This window comes from Odocoileus virginianus, chromosome 1, assembly GCF_023699985.2.
Source record: "Odocoileus virginianus isolate 20LAN1187 ecotype Illinois chromosome 1, Ovbor_1.2, whole genome shotgun sequence".
Taxonomy (NCBI): domain Eukaryota; kingdom Metazoa; phylum Chordata; class Mammalia; order Artiodactyla; family Cervidae; genus Odocoileus; species Odocoileus virginianus.
The window spans coordinates 2,900,443-2,927,007 of NC_069674.1; the positions used below are offsets into that span (position 1 = coordinate 2,900,443).

The 26,565-nt window shown below is 57.6% G+C and overlaps 1 protein-coding gene across 6 annotated transcripts in view; it reads right to left on the minus strand.

Moving 5' to 3' along the window:
* Nucleotides 1-618: 618 nt before the first annotated feature.
* Nucleotides 619-26,565, minus strand: part of DPP6 (dipeptidyl peptidase like 6) — a 1,052,271-nt gene continuing 1,026,324 nt past the window's right edge. For 5 of the 6 annotated variants that reach the window (XM_070450430.1, XM_070450574.1, XM_070450349.1 and 2 more), the window contains exons 18-26: nt 26,161-26,259; nt 21,782-21,851; nt 18,854-19,048; nt 11,210-11,264; nt 6,049-6,160; nt 4,947-5,005; nt 4,292-4,364; nt 4,130-4,203; nt 619-2,479 (exon numbers count right to left, since the gene is read on the minus strand). In XM_070450430.1, coding sequence (XP_070306531.1) covers nt 2,333-2,479; nt 4,130-4,203; nt 4,292-4,364; nt 4,947-5,005; nt 6,049-6,160; nt 11,210-11,264; nt 18,854-19,048; nt 21,782-21,851; nt 26,161-26,259 — 884 coding nt within the window. In that variant the 3' untranslated portion in view covers nt 619-2,332. The remainder of the gene's footprint in view (nt 2,480-4,129; nt 4,204-4,291; nt 4,365-4,946; nt 5,006-6,048; nt 6,161-11,209; nt 11,265-18,853; nt 19,049-21,781; nt 21,852-26,160; nt 26,260-26,565) is intronic. The other variant, XR_011482010.1, reaches the window with a different exon arrangement.

The window sequence follows — 26,565 nt, forward strand, 5'->3', positions numbered from 1 at the left end:
TCCTTCCTGGGAAGGGGGCAGAGGTTGGGGCGGCAAGCGTGACCGTGGGCTCCAGGGTGAGCACGCCCGGCTGGGGTGTGCCCAGCTGCGTCTCGCCTCTTCATCAGCAGGGGTGCTGGCATCCAGCGGGGGTGACCAAATGGGCGGCCAGTTACCCACGCAGCGCCTGCTCGACGGTTTGGACGGTTTATTTAATCAAGCTCAGTGCTTCCGGGCTGTGCTACATCAGACTTACTGACTTAAATAACAACAAAGCGGATGAATTTCTAGCAGATGCAGGTTTTCTGACGCCTTCTAGAGAGCGATGCAGTGGCCTCAACGGAGAGCCAGTTTTACTCCTAGCGCTGGGGAGTACCTCTACATCTTCCCCTTGAAACTTCAGACGTGAAACTCACATTCACTTCCCTGGGTGATATGGGACTTTGATGGACTTAACCAGTCCCACCCGTTCTACCATCAGTGCTACTGCTACTGTGGATGCAGGTTTTAGGAGCCGCACACAGATCCTCGAGGACACATCAGACCTGGTCAGGGCCCAGTGAGGTCCGCGAAGACTCCTTAAAGGTCAGCACACTTTCTGAGGTGAAGCGGGGTGGAGGCTAAGCAAGAAAAGAGCTCTCGAGTGGTAAAATAATGTTTTATTCCATGGATGAACAAACACTACCATGCCACACCTCACTCCCTCCTTCCAGACCTCGTGGCCAGAGCCGGCCTCCCCTTTCAGACTGAGCTGGCTGACAAGACAAAAAGCATGGCCAGGTAGCACTCGGAGCAGTCCTGCGGGCGGCACCTTCTTCCCTTTCCCAAACGCTGGTGCATCACCTGAAAAAAGAAATCCCGTGACGGAGATCTTCCTATCGAACCAAGTGCAACTGACATTCAAAGCTTGTGGAGATGAAACGCAAACCCCCCAAACACCAGATAGCGACACGGACCTGTCTCCTCTGCAGACGATGATGTCAGGGACACCCCGCTCCCCAGCGGGAGCGGGACCCGGAGACATCGGAATGGACGTTCAGGCTGTCAACAAGCTCCTGAGGCGATGACGGTCTTCGGTGCATTTCCAACTAGCACTCGTAGAGACAGCAGCTTGGCCAGGCTGTGGGCATGCAGGCGAAACACGATGAGGACTTGGCGGAGGGCGGGGGGCAGCGGCGATGGCTGACCGCAGTCCTGTCTCTATATACAACGGAGTGAAATACACACGGAAGCCGCCTTGCCTCTGAGCAGAGGACGCCTCATGAGGCCGGGCTGGAATGTCGCCGAGGCTGCTTGCGTGCAGGGATTGGGGGGGACATGGCCACCCCCCGGGGTGGGGGGAGCAATGCTGGCGCAGGCCCCCACGTTCCTCCAGGGTTCTTGTCACCCGAGCACACGTGATGGGCCTGGAGGTGCAGTCAACGCTTGGTCTTTTCATGTTTTTTAACCAAATGTCATCTGAAAAGACAAACTATCCAGGAGGAAAAGGATGGGCTTCACGACACATGGAAATGGACGGTCTGAATCTGAGCCAGATCCTAACGCACTTGGTGGGAGACGGGTTTTATTTAGACCTTTTAGTGAACAGTGCTGGATGTCGTTTGCAGTATTTTGAAAGGTCCCCACAAAGTCTAGACACGACCTTGCAGGGAGAGCCGTTACTTCTGATCTGTTTTTTTTTAATCCAAACAAGTGCAAAGCCTACAGACTGAACGAAACCAAGCAAAACAAAGCAAAGCAAAAAAAAAAAAAAAAGCGCACAGCAAAACAAACCCGTGACCAGAGACAGTGTCAGGTAAAAACCATAGAAAAATACAAATTAATTCCAGAAGGTTAACCATTAGCATTAGCTACAGTGACACCACTTTGTACAGCCCCTTAAAATGCAGAATCTCCTAATAACAGACAGGAGCGGGCCAATCTAGGGACAGGTACTGTGAAAATAATTGTGCTCTGGTTGGTCCATGGCGTGGTGACGTCACACGGGGGTGATGCTCCCAAGTGGGCGCGGGACTCGGGGGGAGGCCGGGTCCCACGCTGCCGCTCGCCAGCTCCAGTTCCAGGGCCAGCTTCTGCACTGCCGTCCAGGCTCCGCTTTGTTCCTTGGGGAGGGTCGTGGGGAGGCCCCGGTCACGCTGCGGCGGGGAGGAGGCGGTGGTTCAGGGCTCCGAGGAAGCCCCTCGTGAGCGGCGACGCACCTCCGCCCGGCAAGGAGCTTGTTTCTGGAGCAGAAATGCCTTCGGACCTGAGACACACATGCGATGAAGGTGGCCCCCCGGCTCTGCGGGCAGGCCGCGGGCTGCCCGGGGCAGCGTGCCCTGTCCCAGGAGGGGCCGGGCGTGCGCCGTGGGGCTCAGTCCTCCTCTTCCTCCTCTCTTGCTGTGACTGCGGGGAACTTGTCCTGGATCCTGAAGCATTCCACGAAGAAGCCGAGGATGGAGCGGTACAGGTGCTGCTGGAGGGCGCTGCTGCTGAAGTAGTGGCTCTCGTCCGGGTAGATCTGCAAGGCGGGCAGAGGACTCAGCCGCGCGGCCACTGCCCCGCCCCCACCGCCCTCGTGGCCAGACTCAGCTCCGAGGGCAGAGGGCGTCCTCAGAGCATCAGGGAAGAAATCGGACAACACTCTCTGTTTAGTAGACTCTGCGCATCTGGCTCTGCTTGTTTGAATTCGCAACAGAGATCCAGGCTCGGGGACCACAGAGGCAGCGGCCAGGCCTGCAGGGGTCAGCACTCCCAGAGAACTGGGAGGAACCGTGTCTCTGCGACCCCAGTGAGTGCAGGAAGCTCCCGGCTCGCTGTGTGCCGAGCGCAGGGCCTTTCCCGGACCTCAGCGTCCAGAGGTGTCCAATGGAGACGATCATCATCGTCAAATCTAACTCATTAAGCTTGGTGAGGATGAAATGACATGAAGTTCCCCTGAAAGGCTCAGAACAAGGCCTGGGACACAAAACGCTTGTGCTCAGGCGTGTCCAACGCTTTGTGACCCCATGGACCATAGCCCACCAGGCTGCTCCGCCCATGGGATTCCCCAGACAAGAGTACTGGAGTGGGTTGCCATTTCCTTCTCCAGAGGATATTCCCGACCTGGGGATGGACCCCAGGTCTCCAGCATGGCAAGCAGATTCCTTACCACTGCGCCAGCAGGGAAGCCCTGGGCCACCGGGGTCGGAGGGTGGGGGGCGGCTGAAAAGATGGCAGCTGATCTTCCTGTCCCCACTCGTGATGACATCGGGCACCCCGGGCACCACTCCACTTCCACACAAAGGGCCCGGTCCCAGCAGAGTCAAAGCCAGGCCTCACCAGCCCCGAAGCCTGCGATCTTACCAGGATACCAGGCTGCCTCCTGCACGTGAACCCTGTCCCCCTCTTGCGTCTTTGGAGGATGACACCCACCTTGGTCTCAGGATTTAGGAAGGTGGTCCTTGAGCTAGTGCCTGTGCCTTAAACCTCAACCAGCTCCGAGGGGCACAGAGCAGGAGGCAGGCCTCCCCCTTGCCGGGTGCTGGGCCCCGGGGCCCTCAGCTGGCCTTGTCACCATTACAGGCTTGAGCGTCTCAGCCGCTCTGTGCCTGCAGTGGTATCCAGGAGGCCTGGGCTGGGCCCCAGCTGTATCTGGGGCGTGGTCCACTCCGGCACTCAGAGCTCTGCTGCTGGACCTATTGGGGCTGCGACGCATCATACGATGCACTTGGCCTTGTCCTGTGACCTGAGCTCTCTCAACGGGGCCCAGATGACACGTGAACTAGGCAGGACTCTGTCCTCTGGGGACGCCCCCCGGGGGCGCGGGGCGGGGGTGAGGGGTGTTCTAAAGGGGCTTGAGCGCAGCCCCAGCAGGGCCGAGCTGCCGTTTGTTGCTGTTGTTCAGGAGCTTGGTCGCGTCCGGCTCTGCAACCCCATGGACTGCAGCAGGCGGGGTTTCCCTGACTTTCATTATCTTCAGAGTTTGCTCAGACTAACACCCACTGAGTCAGCGATGCCATCCAACCGTCTCCTCCCCTGTCGCCCCCTTAAGCCCTGCTCATCCCACCCGACGTGTGCCCGACCGCCTCCCGGGACCGGGCCCAGCAGCGTGTCCCTGCGGGGTGGGAGGGCCGGGAGCGGTGGCTCTCCTCCATCAGGGGGCGGGGGGTGTCTCAGGCCAGCCCCGTACCTGTAAGCTGTAATTAGCCTTTCCCTTGATGAGCTGTGTGATAAGTTCTGCCGTGTGCTGGAAATGGATTTTTTCTGTTGAAAGAAAGAGGAGAGGGTCCGTCAGAGCCTGTGGCAGCGCGGAGGGCAACGCTCCCCGCGGCCCCCAGGGTCAGGCGCTCACCGTCGGCGGTCGCGTGGATGACCAGGAACTGCTGCCCTTCCAGCGCGGACACGCGATGCGCCACCTTGGCCATCTGCACGCGGGGAGGGGCGTCAGCGCGGGCCTGGCCGGGCAGTGCAGTGGGCGCTCTCTGCCTGCCCTGGCGGCCTCAGCCCATTCAGGAAGGGGACGGCCGGGAGATGAGGGGTGGGGGGGGGCAGGAAGACAGGGTCCCCTCCCCTTGCAGGAAGCCTGGGGCTGCCATCCCGCCGGGAGTGACACGCTGGCCGGACGGATGTCCGTCTGCGGCTTTCAGCCCTGAAGCCTCAGCGGCCTTCGGGGCCCCAGAGGAGCTCCCTGCCCGCCCCCTCCCATCCAGGGCTCTCCCCCTCCCGCAGCAGAAGCAGCCTTGGGGGGCAGAGCCCATGCATACACCAGCCTATGGACCCCAGGACAGGCTCCCCACCCAGGCCTTCCCTGCCTCCTCCTCTGCCCTCCGGCTCCAGACGGACAACCAGACGCACCTGGAAGAGGACTGGGTCACCCACATTCTCAGGGGTGGGGCCCGGGGCTTTCTCAGAGGGAGCTGTGCTGGGACATGGGCCGGCAGGGGCTGAGAGGGGGCCGGGCGGGAGAAGAGGCTGCTGTCCCAAGCGGCGGCTGCGCCCAGACCTACCTCGTACGCTCGGTTGTCAAGTCCGTGGAGGCCCAGGTACCTCTCGGAAAACGCGGATGCTGCATGGAGGCAGAGGGGCGCGTTAGCCCTCGGCCTCAGCCTCGGCCCCGACCCCTCGGACTGTGAAATAGCTCGAGTAAAGCCCCCAGAAAGCCTCGCTGAATTTTAAAAACACAGAGTATGTCGCATGTATTCCATGGGGCGATCATTCTAGGTTATTAAAATCCGGAATTAGGCGAGTTCCCGTACGGTTTTCACCTGAAATGTGCATTAATCTCTCCCCAAAGATGAAAGCATCCACCGTGAGCCTCCGGGCTCCCCAGCCCCTGCTGCTGTGTCCCTGGGCCGTCTGGGGGTGCTGAACTGGGGTGGGGGAGGGTGCAGCCGTGGCAGTGACGCTGGTCCCTCCGCCCCAAAGGGGCCTCAGGATCCAGCAGAGCTCTGCAGACCAGCGACCAGACGCCCTGGGCCCCTCTGGCCTGGCTCAGTGCCGGGCAGCTGGGGCTGGCGGCCGAGCCTCCCTGCGTCCCTGACCTGAGTGCCGGCTCTCAGAGCCCGCAGAGAAGGCCTGTCCCACACTTCAAGCCAGTGGTGATGTTATAGAACCATTCGTGTTCGGGGAAAAGAGGCTGGCTGACCAAAGGGCAGGGACGCCGGGGGGCTCGGGCCCGGAGAATGACCGGAGAGCCAGGTCCAGGCGGGCAGGGGCCAGCCCCCACACCTGGGGTTGGACAGTGCAGGCCGAGAGACACGTGGTACGGGGTCCCCGCCAACTGACCCTGGGGCACAAGCAGAAGGCTGGTGCTGGGGGTGGATTGCAGGGAGCCCCCTTCCATCCCCCTTCCGCTGCAGGTGGAACCGCTGGTTGGGTTTCAGCTCCTGGTCTCACGTCAGGGAGGATGGTTCAGGGACGGGGGTGGGTCGACCGCTTTCAGAATAAGTGGCTGAGAAACCCCCCCGCCCCTCACGCTCGACCCAGGCTCTGTCTGCCAGGCGTCACTGCTGCCCACACCTCCCCGAGGGGTATCAGACCGAGCACCAGGTGAGGGGGCCCTGGGGTGGGGCGTGGGGAGGCCGTGTGCCCATTCATCAGGACCCTCACCATAGAGCTTGAAATCCGTGATGGGGGAGAGCGCGGAGCCGCAGCTGAAGACTGGAGCCTGGCCGTCGCCCTTGGCCGGGAGGATGTAGGTGCTCAGGTACCCGCCGTAGTCCTGGGGGCGGGCGGAGACAGACAGGGGTGGGGGTGAGGGTCAGCGACCGGGCCGGAAGACGGTGGGGGCTCAGCAACGCGGCCACGGGGCCCTTTCTTTAAAAAGGTCGACATTAAACATCTTCAAGGGACGTAAAAAGAGGGAAAGCAAACACCCCTCCAATAAATACACCGTGAGGTCGGTGCCCTTCCGGGGCCTCGGGGTCACGTGTCGTGAAGGCGGAATACGGTGGTCGCCGTGGAGTGTGACCATGTCCTAGAGAACCCTGTGTGAGTGTGCACGCCTGTCACGTCCTTTCAGTCCAGCGTCTTCAGCGTACCATTGCTTGCTGTCTTCCCTGTCTAGAGTCTACCCATTTTCTCTGATTTTTTTTTTTTTGGCTGTACCAGGTCTTAGCTGTGACCTGTGGGATCTAGTGCCCTGACAAAGGATCAAACCTGGGCCCCCTGCATTGGGAGTGCGCAGGCTTAGCCCCTGGACTGCCAGGGAAATCCCCGCTTCCTGCGATTCGGAGGGAGGACCCATGGGGAGTCAACGCCAAAGGGCTCGGGCACGGGCCGCCACAATGCTCTGCTCAGGAGCCTGCACGGGACGGATGTCCACACGTGGCCTGTTCGTGGCCAGTCCTTCGTTTCCTCTGTGGCCCTCGCTCTGGGGTTGAGGCTCACCACAGCGTGAGCCTCCTGGGGAGAGTAAGCGTGACACTGGACCTGCCGTGGGCCCAGACGTCTTCCTGTTTCTTGGAAAGGCCCAGAGGGAAGGGGGCACAGACGGAATGCTTTGATGAGCAAAGGTGGGCAGGTGTTAAAGGTGTGGATGTGTGTGCAGAGGGATGTGTGCTGGGGCGGGAGGGTGGCATGATATCTATGCCAAACTCACTGTAGAATTAACGGGTTTTGATCAGTAAGTTTAAGTGTGTTATAACAGTGCTCCTTTAGTAAAACAGGACTATCTTTCTGTTAATGACACAAGAGTCTTTTTGGGTTCTTGCAAACAATATTCATGGTCAATGAAATCGCCAAGGCTCACAGGTCATTTTGCAGGTTTTTTAAACGTTGGCTGACCACAGCAGATGCTGCTGAGCATGTGCACCCCAGGAGCTCCGCTGGGAACCCATGTGCTGCTGGCGAGAATGCCAAGTGACAAACTCCGTGGAAGACAGCTCCGTGGTTTCCTTCCAAACTGAGCGTTCCCTTATCATTCCACCGTACACTCCTTGGTATTTAAGAAGCTGAACACTTAGACCTCCACAGAAACCTGCGCACGGATGATTGCAGCCGTATTATCTGTCACCACCACAGCGGCTCAGGAGCCGCCAGGAGGCCCTTCAGGAGGTGAGTGGGTAAAGCATGTGCATTCAGACAGTGACTGCTTGGTGCTAGAAAGAAATGAGCTATGAAGCTACAAAGAGACATGAAGGAACCTTGACCGCGTATCGCCGAGTGAGAGAAGCCAGTCTGACAAGGGCCCATGCTGTACGGTCCCAGTGCCGTGATGGCCGGAGGCAGTGTGCTGCTGTCCAGTCGCTCAGGCATGTTTGCCTGCGACCCCATGGGCTGTCGCACGCCAGGCCTCCCTGTCCATCACCGTCTCCCAGAGCTTGCTCAAACTCATGTCCATTGAATCAGGGATGCCATCCAACCATCTCACCCTCTGTCGTCCCCTTCCCTTCCTGCCTTCAATCTTTCCCAGCATCAGGGTCTTTCCCAATGAGTCAGCTCTTCCCATCAGGTGGCCAAAGCACTGGTTTCAGCTTCAACATCAGTCCTTCCAATGAATACTCAGAACTGATCTCCTTTAGGATGGACTGGTTGGATCCCCTTGCAGTCCAAGGGACTCTCAAGAGTCTTCTCCAACACCACAGTTCAGAAGCATCAATGCTTCAGTGCTAAGCTTTCTTTATGGTCCAACTCTCACATCCATACATGACTCCTGGAAAAACCATAGCTTTGACTAGTTGGACCTCTGTTGGCAAAGTGATGTCTCTGATTTTTAATACACTGGAAAAGGAAATGGCAATCCACTGCAGTACTCTTGCCTGGGAAATCCCATGGGCAGAGGAGCCTGGTGGGTTACAGTCCATGGGGTCACAAAGAGTCAGATGTGACTGACTGAGCGCAGTACACAATATCACAGCCTCTCTCCCAAGGAGCAGGCTTCGGGGAAGGGGAGGGGCGTGAGCAGGTGGGGCACAGGGACCCTGAGGGCAGTGAGGCTGCCCTGGGCGGCCCCATGGGCATGGACACGTGTCATCGTACATGTGTCTGAACCTGCAGAAGGTACAGCCCTGGGAGGGAGCCCTGACGTGAACCACGGGTTCTGGGTGATCGCGGTCGCCCGTGCAGGTTCACCGAGTGTAAAAAGAAAGGTACCAAGCGTTGGTGACGGTGAAGGCGGAGGAGGCTGTGCAGCTTGGGAGGAAAACTCTCAAGTTTGCTGTGGACCTAGAACTGCTTTAAACAAAGTCTTTAAAAAAAAAAAAACAAAAACAAAAGTGTGGAACACATCTTTCCTGGCGGACTCAGTGCCTTCTAGGATCTCAGCGAGCGCGTTCTGGGCCCCGGCATCACGCTGTCCTTTGGGGTGAGCTGCAGTCCACAGGCAGAGCTGCAGGACGCAGCCGGGCCCGCCCCAGCTCCGGGAGGTCCTGGGCTTCATGATGGGGGGGACACGGAGCCCGGGCGGGGCCCAGACTCACTGAGGTGGGCCTGAGAAGGGGATCAGGGGACTTCCCTGGTGAGCCAGCAGTTAAGAATTTGCCTTGCAAATGCAGGGGTCGCGGGTTCCATCTGTGACCTTCAGTGGGTAACTAAGATCCCACATGCCTTGGAGCAACTAAAGCCCAAACTTCAAGTCTTGAGCCCTAGAGCCATAACTAGAATCCATGGGCCACGACACAAGATCCCACATGCTGCAACTAAGACCTGATACAGCCAAATTAAAAAAAAATATATAAAAACAGGAAGAAAGAGGAGAGCATGCCCACCAGCTACAGGAATCAATGGTTTGTTCCTCTGAAGAGACGCAGTCACTGAGTCCATAAGCCTCTATCTGAGGCACTATTCAGAGACCCACTGGGCACAGCTGCCAAGGAAGGTAACGCGGGAGCTGCCTGGAGCCCCAGTGGTTAGCACTCAGGGTGCTCACTGCTGAGGGCACGGGTTCGATCCCTGGCCGGGGAAATAACATCCCATGAGCCTGTGCAGTGCGGCCATCAATCAACCGAGGAGGGTCCTTGGCCTGTCTCAGGGTCAGGGTGAGAGCTGTGTCCTGAGGGGCGTGTGGGGCCCTGTCCGCACACACAGGATCTGCACACAGACGGCAGGGTCGCCCATGTGTCCAGGAAGCCTGTCCATGGCCCTGCGACCCTCCATCTGTGCCTGGAGTGGATTTGGGAAGGTGCAGGGGCCGGGGCTGGGTCCAGGTGCCCGCCATGGAAAGGGGCCAGAGGGTGGAGGCCAGGCTCCTGGTAACGGGGGGCCTGCTGGGTCTAAGTTCCCAGGCTGGACAGAGGCTGAGCCTGGCCCTGAGCCGTGGCCAGTCTGCTGGGCAGGAACATCTCCGTGGGGGCAGGCGGTACAGCCATCATGGCGAGGTCTGCTGTCAGTCGTCCAGCCTCCTGGGAGCCTCACAGGCTGGGAGTGGGCTTCCGCTAGGACATACTGACCTGGGGACTCTGTCCAGGCTCGGGTGCGGCCCCAGGGGCGGCCCTTTCCCACCGCGCCTCCTGGGGTGGGGTGTGCGTGACGCACAGCACGCACTCTGGGACCCTCCACGGGGTGGTGTTACGTCTCTGATGCACGTGACTCCCGGGTAGTGCTGGGCTCAGAGGTGATGACCCAAGAGGTCACCCTCTGGTTACCTGTTCAAACCCCCACCTGCCATGAGGCCACCCCCAGGCCTCTCTGTGGGGCTGTTCTCTCAGAGGGAAGATGGTTATGTGTCTCTCCTTCTGTGCTCCTGCCGTGAGACCAAGAGCCCATGGTCCAGGCAGCCTAGACATGGTGGGGAGGGGGCCACAGCGATAGGAGGGGTTCTTCCGGGGACCCGAGGCCCAGTCATGGGCCCCACACCCGGGTCCCGCCCGCGGACATGGGCCACCCGTGGAAGCTTCTCTGGTTTGACAGCTCAGGGTGTGAGTCACCCCACCCTCTCCCTTCCATGTAAGGGAACCTAGTAAATGGACATGAAAGAAGGAAAGTGAAAGTGACATCGTTCAGTCGTGTCCAACTCTTTGTGACCCCATGGACTGTAGCCTGCCAGGCTCCTCCGTCCATGGGATCTTCCAGGCAAGAATACTGGAGTGGGTTGCATTTCCTTCTCCAGGGGATGTTCCCGACCCAAGGATCGAACCCAGGTCTCCCGCATTGCAGGTAGACTTTTTACTGTCTGAGCTGCCAGGGAAGCCTTTCCAAAATGAGCATGACCCCTGCAAGGACTTCCCAGGGGGCGGTAGTGGTGAAGAATCTGCTTCTAATTCAGGAGACGCAAGGGACTGGATTTGGTCCCTGGGTTGAGAAGATCCCCTGGAGGAGGGCATGGCAACCCACTCCAGGATTCTTGCCTGGAGAATCCCATGGTCAGAGGAGCCTAGCGGGCCACAGTCCATGGGGTCGAAAGAGGCTGACATGACTGAGCACACATGCAGATTGAGTACTGCATGTTGCAGGCGGATTCTTTACCAGCCGAACCGTCAGGGAAGTCAGTACTGCTCATGAAGACACAGAAATAGACACCCCTGCCTCCTCTTGGTTCCTGGCACCACCCTGAGAACCCAGCAGGCTGGTCCTGAAAGCAGTCAGGGGCCTCACAGAGCACGCCTAAGGGATCTGCTTCTTATTGCCTTTCTGTCCGGATAATATGGGAAGCTCCCAAGGCTGCTCAGATGAAGGCCACCCCCCCAACCCAGACTGAACATCCAAACTCTTTTTAAACAAGAACCGCTCGCCCGCGGCGGGACCAGAGACGCTCCCTACACATCAGGGCTCGGCCGGGTGTCAGGGCGGGCGGGGGCCCAAGCCGGGGATGCCACCCCAGCAGGCAGCTCACCTTCCCGAACACGGCCACGCGTGTCTTGTCGATGTACGGCTCCTTCAGCATTGCCCTGCAGGCCAGACAGAAAGGGAGGGGTCAGTGAGGCCTGGACCCCAACCTGGGGGCTGCAGCCGGGCTTTCCTGCCCTTTCAAAGAGGAAAGCACCCTCTTGGAGGAAGTACTGAGACTCCAACTGTTGGCTGCGCTTACGCAGCGCATCGGACGCCCATGTGAAGCACTCGAGGCTCCCGTGCATCGCCTCGGGGCGGCCGGGTGTGCCGAGCTCGAAGGTTGAGAACCAGCAACTCGCAGCAGCACAGGCCATGCTGGAGACTCGTGGGCCTGGCTGGGTCCCGTCTCCACCACGGTCACCCCTCACTTGGACCACGAGAGCCTCAGGCTCAGGGAGGGAGCTCAGAGGTCCGCAGGGGTGACTCAGCTGTGAGTCGGGGCACTGGGCCCTCCACCTGGGCGCCCTCGCCCCCGGCTCCTGGGAGGGTCCCTCTCGTGGGCCTGTCGGGGGGCAGCATCGTTCTGCTTTGAGCCTCCGGCAGGGCCCCGCTTTGTATGTGCCCAGCTCGGCGCCTGGGGGTTGCTGCCTGGGTCCTGCTTCGTCCCTATGCGCATCTCACTGCCGTCCCCCAGGGCCCCTCATTTCCCCCACGAAGCGGCTGGAATCGTCCTGGTTTCTGGACCCTCGTTCAGCAGCAGGAGTCCTGCCAGGAGTCTATCTGCTGCTTCTGTCCACTTGCCGCCACTGGGAAGCCTCCCTCCCCTGCCTCCCATCACCCCTTTCTGGGTATTGCCCGGTGGTAATTTTCTTGCGTCTGCTGGCTGGAGCCACCCCGTCGCTTCTGACTGCCCTTCTCGGTCTGGGGGGCTGTAAAGCTCCCGAGCTTGGGCCCCAAGAGTGCGCGGTCCTTCTCCAATCGGCTCTCCAGGGGTCCCCACGCCCCAGACCCGGCCAGCCCTTCGTGGTTAGAGCAGCGCTTCTACGGTGACGTCGGAAGCCCATGGACGCCCCGTTCCTGGGGGTGGGCGGGACGGTCCAGAGTGGAGCAGCAACCTTGATACAAATTCAGGTGACTTCCGTGCCCTTGGCACAGTCAGCCCTCTGCATTCATGGGTTTCATATGCACAGATTCAACCAAATGCTCACTGAAAATATTAAGGAAGAAACCCAGAGAGTTTCAAAAAGCAAAACTTGAATTTGCCACACTCTGACAATGATCTACACAGCCTTTACATTGTATTGACAACCCCTGCCCCCCAAGAAAACCCAGAAAAATTCAGGAATCCAGAGGGAACAGAGATAACACAGTAAACAGAAGAAAACCATCACTAACATACCTAGAAAGAGAAGAAATACTGAACCAATAAGACAAGAAGACTTTGCTCTTGGGTGAAGAGAGAAGGTTACGGAGTTTGAAGTGTCATGCCTGACAATAAACATTAAGAGAAAGGCTGGAAAATAGGAGATAAAGGGATGTTGAGAATAAACCCAGAAGCACCCCAATCAGCACAATAAAAGCTCCAGAAAGAGACAACAGAGAAAGAAGAAGTCAGCAGCACACTACAGTGAAAACTTTCCGAGGACGAAGAAGAGTTAGTCTCCGGTCTGAAAAGTCCCACACCAAGAGCTGAGGTCTCAGCATGCCAAGAGCGAAGAGGTCCTTCTCCTGGAAGGGAGCAATAGACCATCTACGAGGATCAGCAAAGATAGGAAGATCAGCAGATGTTTTTCACTAGCAACCCCGGATGGTGGATGATTCCAGGGCCTTCTAGATAGAGATTAGTATCTATGTAGATTTGACATTTAGATAAACAATAACCTCAAATGTGGGAACAGAATAAAGACATTTTGAGATGTTTTCTAGATTCATGAAGGACAAAGTAAATAAAAAGGGGGATATATATCTGTTGTTCTTTGGCATGAGACCCGGGGTGTGTGCAAAGCATCCGACATAGGGAAGGCGTGACAGGGCATCAAGGGTGACCCTGAAGATACCTGGTCCAGGTGGAGCAGGAGAAAGGGGGCTGCAGCTCGAGAGAAGAGAGTGGAAATCGCCAGGCTATTAGCAGGTGTGGTGGATTGATGCTTTCAAACTGTGGTGCTGGAGAAGACTCTCGAAACCAGTCAATCCTAAAGGAAGTCAACCCTGAACATTCACTGGAAGGACAGATGCTGAAGCTCCAATACTCTGGCCACCTGATGCGAAGAGCCGACTCATTGGAAAAGACCCTGATGCTGGGAAAGATTGAGGGCAGGAGGAGAAGGGGACGACAGAGGATTGAGATGGTTGGATGGCATCACTGACTCAACTGGACATGAGTTTGGGTAAACTCCAGGAGATGGTGAAAGTATCCAAGTGAAAGACAAAGCTAGAGTCTAGGAAAAGTTAAATGATGTAGCAGAAAGCAGGGCATGAGACCCCACGGGGTCTGCAGTCAGCACCATTTACGCAGTGATCCTGCACCTCTGATGGCTGATCTAACCAGGCAGCTGATGTAACAGGCCTGGGAGAATGATGGTCCTCTCCTGTGACAACCAGAAGTCAAGTGATGAGAAATTGTGACGTCTTGACAGCCATGTTCAGAAAGGTGGAAGCAAACACTTGATGAAGGGGGTGAGGGGGTCGAGGGTGGCTGCCTCTGCGAAGCAGGGCTGGTGGGAGGGTCGGGTGAATGGCAAGGGAACTGGTGTGGTTGATTTATGCATTTGTTATGGGTTGAATTCTGCAAAGTAGGTTGGATTTCTAACCCCCTAAACCTCAGTGTGGACCATACCTGTCAATAGGGCCCACTGCCGATGTAATGAGTAAGTTAGGATGAGGTCACATTAGAGTGACTGGTGTCCTTCTAAGAGGAGAAGAGACAGAGACCTCGGGAGGACACAGCCTGTGAAGACACAGGATTGCAGGGATGGATCTGCAAGCCGAAGACTGCCAGCACCCACGGGAGCGGGAAGAGCAGGCCCTCCCCGCCAGGCGTTAGAGGGAGCGCAGCCCTGCCCACACCCGATCCTGCTTCCTAGACCTAGGAGATGCAACACTTAACACCTTGGCTTGTTTAAAACATGGTGCAGGTGTCATAGGACAGCCTGGCAGACTTCAGGTCTCACACACGCACACAGCCTAGGTCCACCTTCAAAGCACAGTGGCCACGCCCACACAAGGAGCCACTGAAGACACCTCTCCAAGTTTCTGAATTCTCTCGTGACCCCAATCGACGCTGACGGGGCTCGAGGCTCATCTGGTGAAAGGGCCCACGGGTCCCTGCCGCACGGCCGGATGTCCAGACCACAGGTGCTGGGACCATGTCTGTGCAGAGACCACGGTGTCCACCCCAAGGGGCCTTGGTGCTGGGGTCTTGGCTCCATTCCAGTTCATAAACTATCTCGGACTTCTGTTCTCAGCCCTGCGTGCACATCCACAGGCAGCCTCCGATCTCTGGCGACTGGCCCGGCAGCGACTTTACCTGGAGGGTCACTTCCTGAGCTGAAGCCATGCGTCACGGTCACAGTCCTCACCCATAAAGTGCTCAGGGGGTTTGTGGGGAAAACAGTGTTTTCCAATCTCAAATATTTTTATGATCTTGTTGCTACGTGTGCTCAGTTGCTCAGTTGTGTCCAATTCTGCAACCCCATGGACTGCAGCCCGCCAGGCTCCTCTGATCGTGGGATTCTCCAGGCAAGAGTATTGGAGTGGGCTGTCGTTTCCTTCTCCAGGGGATCTTCCCCAGCTGGGGACTGAACCCGTGTCTCTTGCATCTTCTGTATTGGCAGGCAGATACTTCACCACTGCACCACGTCTGTCCACTAATTACCCGGGCAGCTCCATGTACTGGTCATTTCTGGGGGAATGGTGGAGCCTCCAGACGGCGGAGCGCGGTTTGGGCTCCGGGAGCACGTTTCACCTCCCGGACGCTCTCAGGTGCCGCACAGGGCAGGGCATCCTTCTCGAAGGAGCAGGTGCAGCGCTCAGCTCCACCCCAGGGTCTGCAGAGGTCCTGTGTGAGGAGGGAGAGACTCCGGCCTCCAGAGGCACATCTGGGGGTGGTGGGCTGACACCCCAGGGCGTCTGTGCTCACGTCTTTCAGCCTTGCCCGTGTCCACGCCATCTCAGGCTGTCCCCACCAGTGGCCGGGGTGGGTCCCTTGCTGGCCCCTGTGAGCCTGGCAGAGATGCTCAGGGCCCAGATGCCACTGGAAGCCAATTCCTCCTTCTGTCTGTCCTTCCCTGTGTCAGACCCCCATGGTGGGAGGGCTCTGCCCCACTGTGCTCCAGCCTGCGTCCTGCACAAATATGCCTCCTGTACGTCTGAGCGTGTCCGGGCACTGCTTCCCAGGGACCCATGCTGACGCAGGCATCACGGACCACAGAGCTGCTCCCAGCACTTTTGGAGCTGGGGAACCTCGCAGCCAGAGACTCGACAAGGCAAGAAAAGGGGCTGGTGGGAGAAACATGTTGCTAAGTTTGTCCTGCCCTGCGTATGTGTTTGGGGGGCAGCAGAACATTGTGAGTGATGCAGGACGCATGACTCAGTCCACATTCCTGATGTGTCCATGTCTGTCTCTCTGTTCCTCAGCATCTCTCAGAGTTTGCCCAAGTTCATGTCCATTGAATCAGTGATGCTATCTAATCATCTCATCGTCTGTCACCCCCTTCTCCTTTGGCCTTCAATCTTTCCCAGCATCAGGGTCTTTTCCAATGCGTCGGCTCTTTGCATAACATAGCCAAGGTATTGGAGTTTCAGCTTCAGCATCAGTCCTTCCAGTGAATATTCAGGACTGATTTCCTTGAGGATGGACTGGTTGGATCTCCTTGCAGACCAGGGGGCTCTCAAGAGTCTTCTCCAACACCGCAGTTCAAAAGCATCAATTACTCTAGCACTCAGCCTTCTTTATGGTCCAACTCTCCCATCTGTACACGACTACTTGAAAGACCATTTGACCTTTGTTGGCAAAATGATGTCTTTGCTTTTTAATACACTGTCTGGGTTTGTCATAGCTTTCAGTTATTCCTCTCTCCTTAAATCTCCCTGTTTGAATGTTTCCTGCCAGGACTCTCTCCCAGAAAACTTGCTACACTGCTACCAGGATCTCTGTTCTGAAGATGAAGGTGACTTTGCCACCTCCTGGCTGAAAACCCTCTGTGGGGACTCTGCTGCTTGGAGAGCAGGCGGCAGCTTGAAGGATGGGAGGGGAGGCGCCCAGTCCTGCTGTCCACCCCTCCCTGCGTCTCCAGCCTACACGCCACGTGGTGTTTATGGTGGTTGGGGGGAGGGCTGAAATGATGCACCCCTGCATCACCTCGACCTTCGCTCACAGTATTTCCCGTGTGGAATGTGCACCTCTCATTTCCTGCGGACACGTCCTTATTTATTAATCCTTTGAGGTGAGGTCCTGGCTGGAAGCCATCTCCTTGCAGCAGCCCCTACGGGCAAGGCTGTGCTCCCTCCTGGTTCCCTGAGCGCCTGTTCACATGCCCGGCTCCTCCTCCAAGGAAGGAGAGACCCGCAGGGCTCCGGGACCAGGGGTGGGGAGCCCCGGGGAGTGAGAGCGGGGGGCTGGCCTCATAGTTCCTTAAACTGAGAAAACCGGGCTATGTCTTTCTAATGAGAATACAGACCCAGATCCTAAGAGAGCTGAGAAAGTTTCCCACGGCTCCAGACACGTGGGGAGCAGCCTCCTGAGGTCCGCGTGGCTGGCGTGGCTTGTGCTCCTGACCCCAAAGCCTCAGTGGCTTAAGAGTTGGCCAATTTTTCTATTTTACCATTATTTTCCTGGAACCAGTTCTGCCCTGTTTTTGAACAGATGGCCGATCAATCCTTTATTTATGGAAACACCGTGGGTGTGAAACAGCCGTGCGCCCTCTGCCTCTGCTCAGAGGGGGGCGACCAGGCTAGCCAAGCCGGCCAGCGGGGTGCCTGAAGGACACTGCGTCCTCCGCCGGGGCCTCTGGGTTTTGGGGGGGTTCGGGCCAGGAAAGGTGAGGACAGGAGGCAGGGGGAAGGATAGGCGGAGGGGGGCTCAGGGGAGGGGGCTCCGCCGTCACCCTGTCACACCCCTCCTCCCCCCAAGCCCAGCCTGGGCCCTCACACTTGTCCCCGGGTGACACTGCAGCCCCGGTGCCGACCGCGCACCACCTGCTCCCCCTCCTCCCCTGCTCCTCCCTCCGCCCAGCTCTCTAGGTCTTGGGAGTGGGGGGGGGGGCTGCCCCACTGCTCTCGTGGGTGATTGGTTCTGGGCTCCCGGGGAGGCTCCTCCCTTCCCTTCTGAAAGTTTCTGTAAGTGGATCAAGCACTGAAGGCAGGTGCTCTGGCACCCATCCTGTGAGCATGAGGAGCTCAGTGCTTGGCTGAGATGAGAGCTGGAGGGAGCCAGGCCTAGGCAGACCCTCACCGCCAGGTCTCCAACCAGTGGACCTGATGCCTGACGTCCGTCTGGACTCCAGAGCCAATATAATGCTGTGTCAGTTAAGCACGTTTGACACTGTGTTTGTGTGTGCTGTTGATTTTCAGGCAAAAGTATGGTGACGGATGCACCTTCCCAGACTCTTGGGTCCTCAGCCATCTCTCCTGCTCCTGTTTTCTGCCTGTAGCATGTGTAGATCTGGCCGCATGGCCCTGTCTCTCTTCACCAGCTCACAACTCCCTTGAGGAGAGGGTGCCATTCACTCACTCACTCATGGTTTCATCCACTTAATACTTACTGAGTACACTTCACATGTATGTACACACCACACGTATGCACACATCACATGCCATCAATCTTTCTAAAAACAAAGAGAGAAAACGTTCTGAAAAGTCAGTACAATGAAATCTTTTAAATCTCCAGAGCACAGTCATGAAGACTCATGGGCTGGAATGTCACACTGTCTTATGGCCCTTTAGTCGGCAAATACTGATCCACCTGGGCACTATATGACACTCTCCGAGGCCCAGGGTCCAGCATCGTGCACCCAGATCACAAGGAGGATGACTGACGTGCCCACGCCCTTCCCGTTCCTGCAGCACCTGAGTCCGTGCATCTCACTCCTCTCCCATGTGAAGTCTGCCACGTGTGCAGTAAATTGGGAAGACCTCACCTTGGCCGACACGGCCGCAGGCCCATGAGTGGCACAGGTCCCTGACGGCTCTCATTCGGGGGCGACAGTAACATCCAGTCAACGCCTTTGCTCTTCAGCCCCTTCTGTCCCTGGAGACTCTGCCAGCCCTGCCTCCATGAGCAGGACATGGGAGAGCCACAAAACATGTGGAGTGGGGCTTCCGACCTGCCTGCTATACATTCACAGAGGTCCTTTCTCAGGAAGGAGGTGACTGGCTACATGGGTCACATTCCCTCTCCCCTTCCCTGCCTCCCCCATGACCTGTGGCCAAGGTCCATGACCACAGCACTGGGAACCCACAAAGACCCACATCACGGTCTCTGCACCTTGTTGCAACTGGTGAAGTGGACAGGCCGCCAGCCGTGTGACGACCAGGACCCTGGCCTTGGGAGCACATCGCTAGCAGGAATTCACTGCAGAATCACCAGAGGCTTCTGGGGGTGCCAGCAAAGCGCAGGCGGAAGGTTGCACCGCCAGGAAGCAGGACCATGACGCAGCCCGGGCAGAGACGCGGCCCCCTCCCCGCCCAGCCCGCGCCACCGGGTGCTCACCGCACGGCCTCCATCTGGTCCTTCTCCTCCAGCGAGCCCAGCCTCCGCCTCACCTCGTGCAGCAGCCTGGTGCCTTGGAAGCCGCTGCCCCGGCCGTCGCACTTGACCACCACGGCCCCGTGGCTGCTCACCATCACCGTCTCCCAGGTCACCGCAAACTTCTCGGCCACGCTCTGGCTCCCCGGGGTGCCGTCCCTGGAAGAGGCAGGCCAGGCCTGGGCATACAGCCGGGGGCGCAGTGACTGGTCCCGCAGACTCGAGAGCCTGGGGGTGCTCTCCTGGGGCGGGGCCCGCCCCCACGCCTGGTTCCAAATGTCCTCCCCTTCCCCTCCTGCTTGGGCCCCACTATGGCCCGCCTCTCCCGTCCTTCCCGGGCGGGTTCCCAGGCTGCCCCTCGGTCCCCATCGCATGAGTGACCACACTGTGGTGCTCTTTCTGGCGGCCCCTGGTTTGAGGGAATCAGGGGGCCAACTTGGTGGCGGAGACAGTAAAGAATCTGCCTACAATGCAGGAGACCCTGGTTCCATCCCTGGGTTGGGAAGATCCCCTGGAGAAGGAAATGGCGGCCCACTCCAGGATTCTTGCCTGGAGAGTTCCATAGGTGTGCACGTGCTGTGTATGTATGTGCTATGTGTACTGGTGTGTGTGTGAGCATGTGGTGTGTATGTGCTGTTGTGTGTTATGTCCTTTCATGTGCTGTGTATGTCTGTGTATATGTGTCTCTGTGTGTCTGTCCATGTCTGTCTGTGTCTGTGTCTGTGTGTATATGTGCATGTCTGTATATATGAGTGTGTATCTCCATATATGTGTATGTCTATGTATATGTGTACGTGTGTGTCAGTGTATATGTTTGTGTATGTATGTCTGTATATGTGTATGTGTGTCTGTGTATATGTGTCTCTATGTGTATCTGTGTCTGTGTGTCTGTGTATATGTATTGTGTCTGTGTATATGTGTATGTCTGTTATATGTGTGTGTGTGTGTCCGTATATATGTGTATGTGTGTCTGTGTATATGTGTCTCTGTTTGTATCTGTGTATACGTGTGTCCATGTATGTCTGTATATATGTGTCTGTGTATATGTATTGAGTCTGTGTATATGTGTATGTCTGTGTATGTGTGTGTGTCTGTGTATATGTGTCTCTGTGTGTATCTGTGTATATGTGTGTATGTATGTCTCTATATACGTGTCTGTGTATATGTATTGTGTCTGTGTATATGTGTGTGCGTGTCCGTATATATGTGTATGTGTGTCTGTGTATACGTGTCTCTGTGTGTATATGTGTGTATGTATGTCTGTATATACGTGTCTGTGTATATGTATTGTGTCTGTGTATATGTGTGTGCGTGTCCGTATATATGTGTATGTGTGTCTGTGTATATGTGTCTCTGTGTGTATATGTGTGTATGTATGTCTGTATATACATGTCTGTGTATATGTATTGTGTCTGTGTATATGTGTGTGTGTGTGTCCGTATATATGTGTATGTGTATGTGTATATGTGTCTCTGTGTGTATCTGTGTATATGTGTATGTCTGTATATGTGTATATGTGTGTATGTATGTCTGTATATATGTGTCTGTGTATATGTATTGTGTCTGTGTATATGTGTGTGTGTATGTCTGTGTATGTGTGTGTGTGTATATGTGTCTCTGTGTGTATCTGTGTATATGTATTGTGTCTGTGTATATGTGTGTGTGTATGTCTGTGTATGTGTGTGTGTGTATATGTGTCTCTGTGTGTATCTGTGTATATGTATTGTGTCTGTGTATATGTGTGTGTGTATGTCTGTGTATGTGTGTGTGTATATGTGTCTCTGTGTGTATCTGTGTATATATGTATGTGTGTGTGTCCGTATATGTGTGTCTGTGTGTCTGTGTATATGTGTCTCTGTGTATCTGTGTATGTGTGTCTGTGTATATGTGTATGTCTGTGTATATGTATTGCGTCTGTGTATATGTGTATGTCTGTGTCTGTATATGTGTGTCTGTGTATATGTGTCTCTGTGTATATGTGTGTATGTATGTCTGTATATAGGTGTGTGTGTGTCCATATATGTGTGTATGTGTGTCTGTGTATATGTACTGTGTCTGTGTGTGTGTGTCTGTATATGTGTGTATGTGTGTCTCTGTGTATATGTGTGTATGTATGTCTGTATATATGTGTCTGTGTGTATGTGTGTGTGTGTGTCTGGTTGCTGGCAAAGTGTCCAGACAGCGAGGAGAGTGTGTCAGTGACGAGTTGGGCAGGACCGTGTGTCTAGCCGGGCGTCTTTGGGTGCAGTCTTGTCACTGAGGGCCTGGCTGGGTGCCAGGGGTAACGCACAGAGCTCTCGGGCTCTGGGTGCCTTCCTGGGTGCTGACTTCCCTGGGGCCCTGGGGCAACCACAGTGCAGGCCCGCCCCGGCCCTTTCTTCCCAGAGTCTCCCTCGCCCCATGGCCCGGTGCACACTGGGGCAGGAGCCCGAGTCAGGACACAACACCGTCAGAGGGGCTTGCAAGGCTCTGAAAGGGGTTCTCGAAATCTGAACCAGAGGCTTGCCAGTTAGCAGGAGGCAGATTTGAAACCGTCCTGTGGGGGGACATTCGGTGTTTAAGCCTGCCTGGGGGTGCAGGAGGGGCTACTGGCCCCTGCGAGCCCCCTGCCGGCAGGCCCCCTGCCCAGAGAGGTCAGACTCCCAGCCAGCTCTCCCGTGGTCCCTGGGCCACTGAGCGGCCACCGCAGCAGGACCCACGGGACGTGACTCAGCCCCTGCATTCCATGTCGCCAGTCCCCCGAGGCCAAGCGGGCCCTGCCCTCCTTTAACATCCGGGCTCACCGGTAGTTACACACAGTGGGCTCATTGCTTTCTGATTGTAGTTTGCAGCGGGATTGGGCTCCCCTTCCCACCTTCTTGAGAGTTTGGCCCTCTCCCCTGGGATACTTACACCACCAGGAGCAAGGGGTAGTGGGCAGTGTCGGTGAAGGTCGCTGGCTTGAGGATCTGAACGGGCAGGTCTAGGCAGAAACAGAACACAGGCCCGCACGTGAGGGGCCAGGAAGGAAGGGGCGGGATGGGCCCCCAGGGGCCTGGGAGACGGGCCCTCGCAGGGGCCAGGCCGGCCCTCCACAGACAGCGTGACCCAGCTCCCTCTGGACTTGGACAAAGTGCCCAGTCAGCCTCCTGGAGGCTGAGTTTCTTCAACTGAGGGCCCCCTGTGGCTCAGACGGTAAAAAATCTGCTTGTAATGCAGGAGATCTGGGTTTGATCCCTGGGTGGGGAAGATCCCCTGGAGAAGAGACTGGCACCCCACTCCAGTCTTCTTGCCTGGAGAATCCCACGAACAGAGGAACCCGGCGGGCTAGTCCGTGGGGTCGCCAAGAGTCAGACACGACTGAGTGACCAACACTTTTCTCCATCTGACACTTAAAGGAAACCTTGTGCAGAGGAACATGGGGACAGAGAAATGCCTGGACCACTGTGAGTTGAGCGCTTGCTAACAACAGGATTCCAGGCAGGGGGAAATGAGCCCCCAAGGGAGCATGCGCTCTCTGCCATGAGGGACTCCTGCAGTAAACAGGTACGAGGGGACGGACACTGGGTGAGTGGTGGGGGTGCGGGGAGGCAGAGACGTGCGGGGGAGTGGGTGGTGAGGCAGGGGCAGAGCCCAGAGGAAGAGGCTGGAGCTGGGGGTGGGGTCCTCACTGTTCATGGGCTGGAGCTGGGCAGGCCTCAGTGCCTGAGGAGCCAGCGGCCGTGGGTGGTGCGGCCACAGGTCCTGCAGCCGGGGCCCTTTGGATGTGGTCCCTGGCCGCCAGGATGCGGTCAGGGAGGGAGAGGAGCATGTCCCTCACCGCTGTCGCTGTCCTTCCCGCAAACGAACCTTCCTGCCCCAGTTAGAGATTGTGCATTGATGTTAACTACAGCCCAGATCGCAACTCATCTGAAATGGGCATCTTAGCCCGCTCACAGTCATTACACCAACAGATACACTGGAGGCTGGAGGGTGGGCTCAGCAGCAGGCACTGACCCGGGTCTCATTACTGATTCCGGCTGAATGTTAATGGCTTGCAAATCAGATCAATGGCCCAGGGACCCGGGGACCTTATCACTGAAATATCCATAAAACATGGTCTGGGCTGCTTTCTGCCACTGATAAGCCCACGGGCAGACTTTGGCCACCAGCGGCAGAATACATTCGGAGAGCGTTCCTGGAGGTGGGCGGCTTCCCTGAGGACAGCCTTAGCCTCCAGGAGCATTCAGTGACAGACAAAATAAAAACAGGCGGGTGGGGCGACAGCGCTCAGGTTTGCTAGGACCCCAGGGGGTGATGTGTGGACGCCAGCCCGCACACGCTGCGCCCCCTCTCTTGTCTTCATCTCTGAACACCTGCGAGTAAAGCCTCGCCCTGGAAGAAACCTCGGGTGGCCTGCGGAGGCGGGGGGCTGGCTCTTTGTTTCTCAAGCCCCTTCTCTGCATTTTTGGAGGAGGGGGTGGCGAGCACCGCTCAGGGCTCTAGGGTGTGGGAAACGTTCCTGTGGGAGCCCAAGAGCCCGCCTGGAAGGAGGAGGAGGAGGGCCTGGGCTAGGAGATGAGGGTGGGTGGGTCTAGACAAGGAATGAGATCTGGCCTCCAGGTTACAGACTTAGAGAAAAGTGGCTGAGAGGAGGGACGGGGTGGGGCAGGAGGCTGATGTCTGAGCGTGGAGGCTGGCGGGCTTCAGAGGGCGTGACCTGTGCAGTCCTGCTGGACTGGAAGCCCTGTCAGCATCATAAGCCTCCTGTTTTCATTCTGCTCAGGCCCTGCACGTGACGGGGCCTGCCTGAGGTCTGCACGGAGAGATGGAGGCAGCGGCGTGGGGCAGACCTGTGGAGGTCTCCTGCCTGCGTATTCATCCAGCCTTCCACCCAGCCTTGCCTCCAACTCTCCATCCCTCCATCCCTCCATCAACCTAAAGTCGTCCTGTGTGTTTGCCTTGGTTCTTCCTGACAAAAGGAGAGCAGGAAGATCAATACACACTTAACGAGAGGGCTCCTGTGAACCTAGGTCTGTCCTGAGTGACAGGTGCTGCATGACAGTTTGGACCAGCCACGGACGCCCTCCCCGGGGGCAGCCTAGACTTCCCTTTGCCCCCTTCCTGGAGATATGGAGCCTCCACCCTGAGCAGTCAGTTCTCTCTTTACAGCTCGGCAGGGCGAGGGAGGCAGACAGGACCTGCGTACAGGCTTCAGGGCAGTGGGGGCAGGTTTCAGGCCCTTTCTATGCGGGGGTGCCTGCCCCATCCCCATAAACCGCGCACAAACCCCGTGGGGGGCTGCCCGCGTCTCTTCTCCTCCTGTTAGAGCCTCAACTCCTGGAGTCTCAGGAGCCTCGTTTTCGGACTGGACCCCCTCCCTTCCTGCCGCTCGCTTTCTGTTCTGTGGTTCCCCGCGCCCTGATGACGGCATCTGTGGGCAGCCCCACTGCCCCATCCCCTCTTTCTGACTGATGGCCCCTCTCCCGCTCGGGACTGGACGTGCCCCCTGGACACGCAAAGCTGCCTGCGCTTCCAGGGCCGAGTGCATCCTGCCGGGATCCGCAAGCATTTCAGGGACACTGAGGGAAATTCAGACCTGGAGAGACGGTGGGGTGGCCCTGGCCCAGTGGGCAGAGATGTCCCAGCTGGGTGTGACCACAGCCTCCACTCACACTCCTCGTGGGTTGGCTTCTTCTCCATCAGCCCCTGAAACACTGAGCACGTGGGGGCCAGAGCAACCAGCTGTGCCCACAGGCCCGGGGAGGGGTCCCTGCTGCAGCCCAGCACCCCCCGCACCTCTCCCCCTGTGTCTCCCCCTCACCTCTCCCCTCTGTGTCTCCCCTCACCTCTCCCCCCTGTATCTCCCCCTCACCTCTCCCCTGGTGTCTCCCCGCACCTCTCCCCCCATATCTCCCCCTCACCTCTCCCCCTTGTATCTCTGCCTGCACCTCTCCCCCCCTGCACCTCCAGCAACGATTAGGAAGCTTCCAGCACCATGTGACTCCATGCGCCCAAGAACAAGACATGGGTGAAGGAGATGGGGGGCGAGGCCCCGTGTCGGGACAGCCCTGAGGCTGGAATCACCTGTCAGCCTCCTCACTCCACCAAGATTCCTCCCTGGATGGACACCCCCTTCTTCTCTGCCCACTGGAAGAGACTCCAGGAGCCCCTTCAGAGCCCGCCTTCCTGCTCTGAAGGACTTGGCTTCACGGGATGTGCAGTCTGGGGCAGAGGCTGGACTGTGCTCCGTGGGCAAAGCCTCGGATCCTGCCCTCAGGGGCTCGCAGGCCAGCAGGCGGCCAGGTGCCATCTGACAGGGATGCTTAACAAGACTCCAGGGCTCACGGGCCCCAGTGGTGAGCCGCTGCCCGACTGAAGGGACAGGGCAGATGACGAGGAGCTCCCAGATGCTGTCTGGGGAGATACACACCGGCTCTGGTCACCCTCCCTCCACCACTCCAGGGCCTGCATTCAGGCATCACTCTTTCCCATCCATCTCTGGTGACCTTCCAAGTTAGCTCCCAAGACCTCAGAGACAATGGGCAGATGGTACCTGGATGGGTCAAAAATGACTTTGAGGTTTGCGGTCTAAATGACCTGAAACCAGTCCACACACTAAGGGTGCCATCCCCAACGGCAGGACAGTGTGAGGGACACCGTGCTGGCAGGACTGGAGGTTCCCCAGGGCGGACGCCCAGTGGGCATAAGCCACGTAAGCAGGGCACCGTGTGCAGAGGTGATGAAGCTGCCAGGACCCCCTTCCCACCTGGAGCTCAGGTCCCATCCAGCCGGGCCCAGGGGCTCTCGGGGTGCCTGCCGCAGAACAAGCACTCGCTGAAGGACTGAACGGACAGTTCAGAGGGAGGGCACAGGCCAAGGAAGGGCGCTGATGGTCTCTGGCTGCCCAGGCCACCAACCACCCCTCGCTGTGGGTCTCCAGCTGCGAGGACGCCCCTCAGCCCGTGAGCAACACGGACAGGCAAGATGACAAGCAGTAAGGGCATCAGTGGCACAGAAAAGGAATGTCTGGGGGCCCTCTGCCCTGGGTGGCGTCCAGGCCCTGCTCCCCACCAGGGAGAGAATTTCCATCCGGGACCACGTCTAAACTATCGGCCTCCGGGGGACAGAAATCACCGCTCCGCTTTATTTCTGTCTGGCACAGAGCGAATACAGTAGGCTTCCCCTGTGCTGCCCTGGCTGCTGGGGGGGCAGCTGGGGCCCACTCTGGGGCACCGGCCCTTCCCCGCCCTCCCGCGGGCACAGCAGTCGCAGCTAGGGGTGGCAGCGGCGGCTTTCCCCGAAGCACTCACTGTAGTCCTCAGTCTCGATTTTCCCGTACTCCACTTTCGGCATCTGCCGGTCGCTTATGGCTTTCTGAACGTGCTCGTTTGTCTCTAGATCAAACATTTCTGAAACAGAGAGAGAACAACGATGCATTCAGATTCAGTCCCCACTCACGGACGCCCTGGGGTTTCATGGGCCTCCTGACTCCTGTGTCGGAGGACAGGATCACGCGTCCACGGCAGGAGCCAAGAGCCGCAGACGTCAGATCCCAAGCTCGGGTCACAGGACGGGGGTGAGTCTAGGTCAGCTCAGGGGCTCTGGGCAGGCAGTGGGTTCCTCCATGGTGCCTGGCGCCCCTGGCCCCGACACTCACTCTCCACGGCATTTCTCACACACAGGAATCATTTTGGGGGCGTGACTGGCCTCAAGAT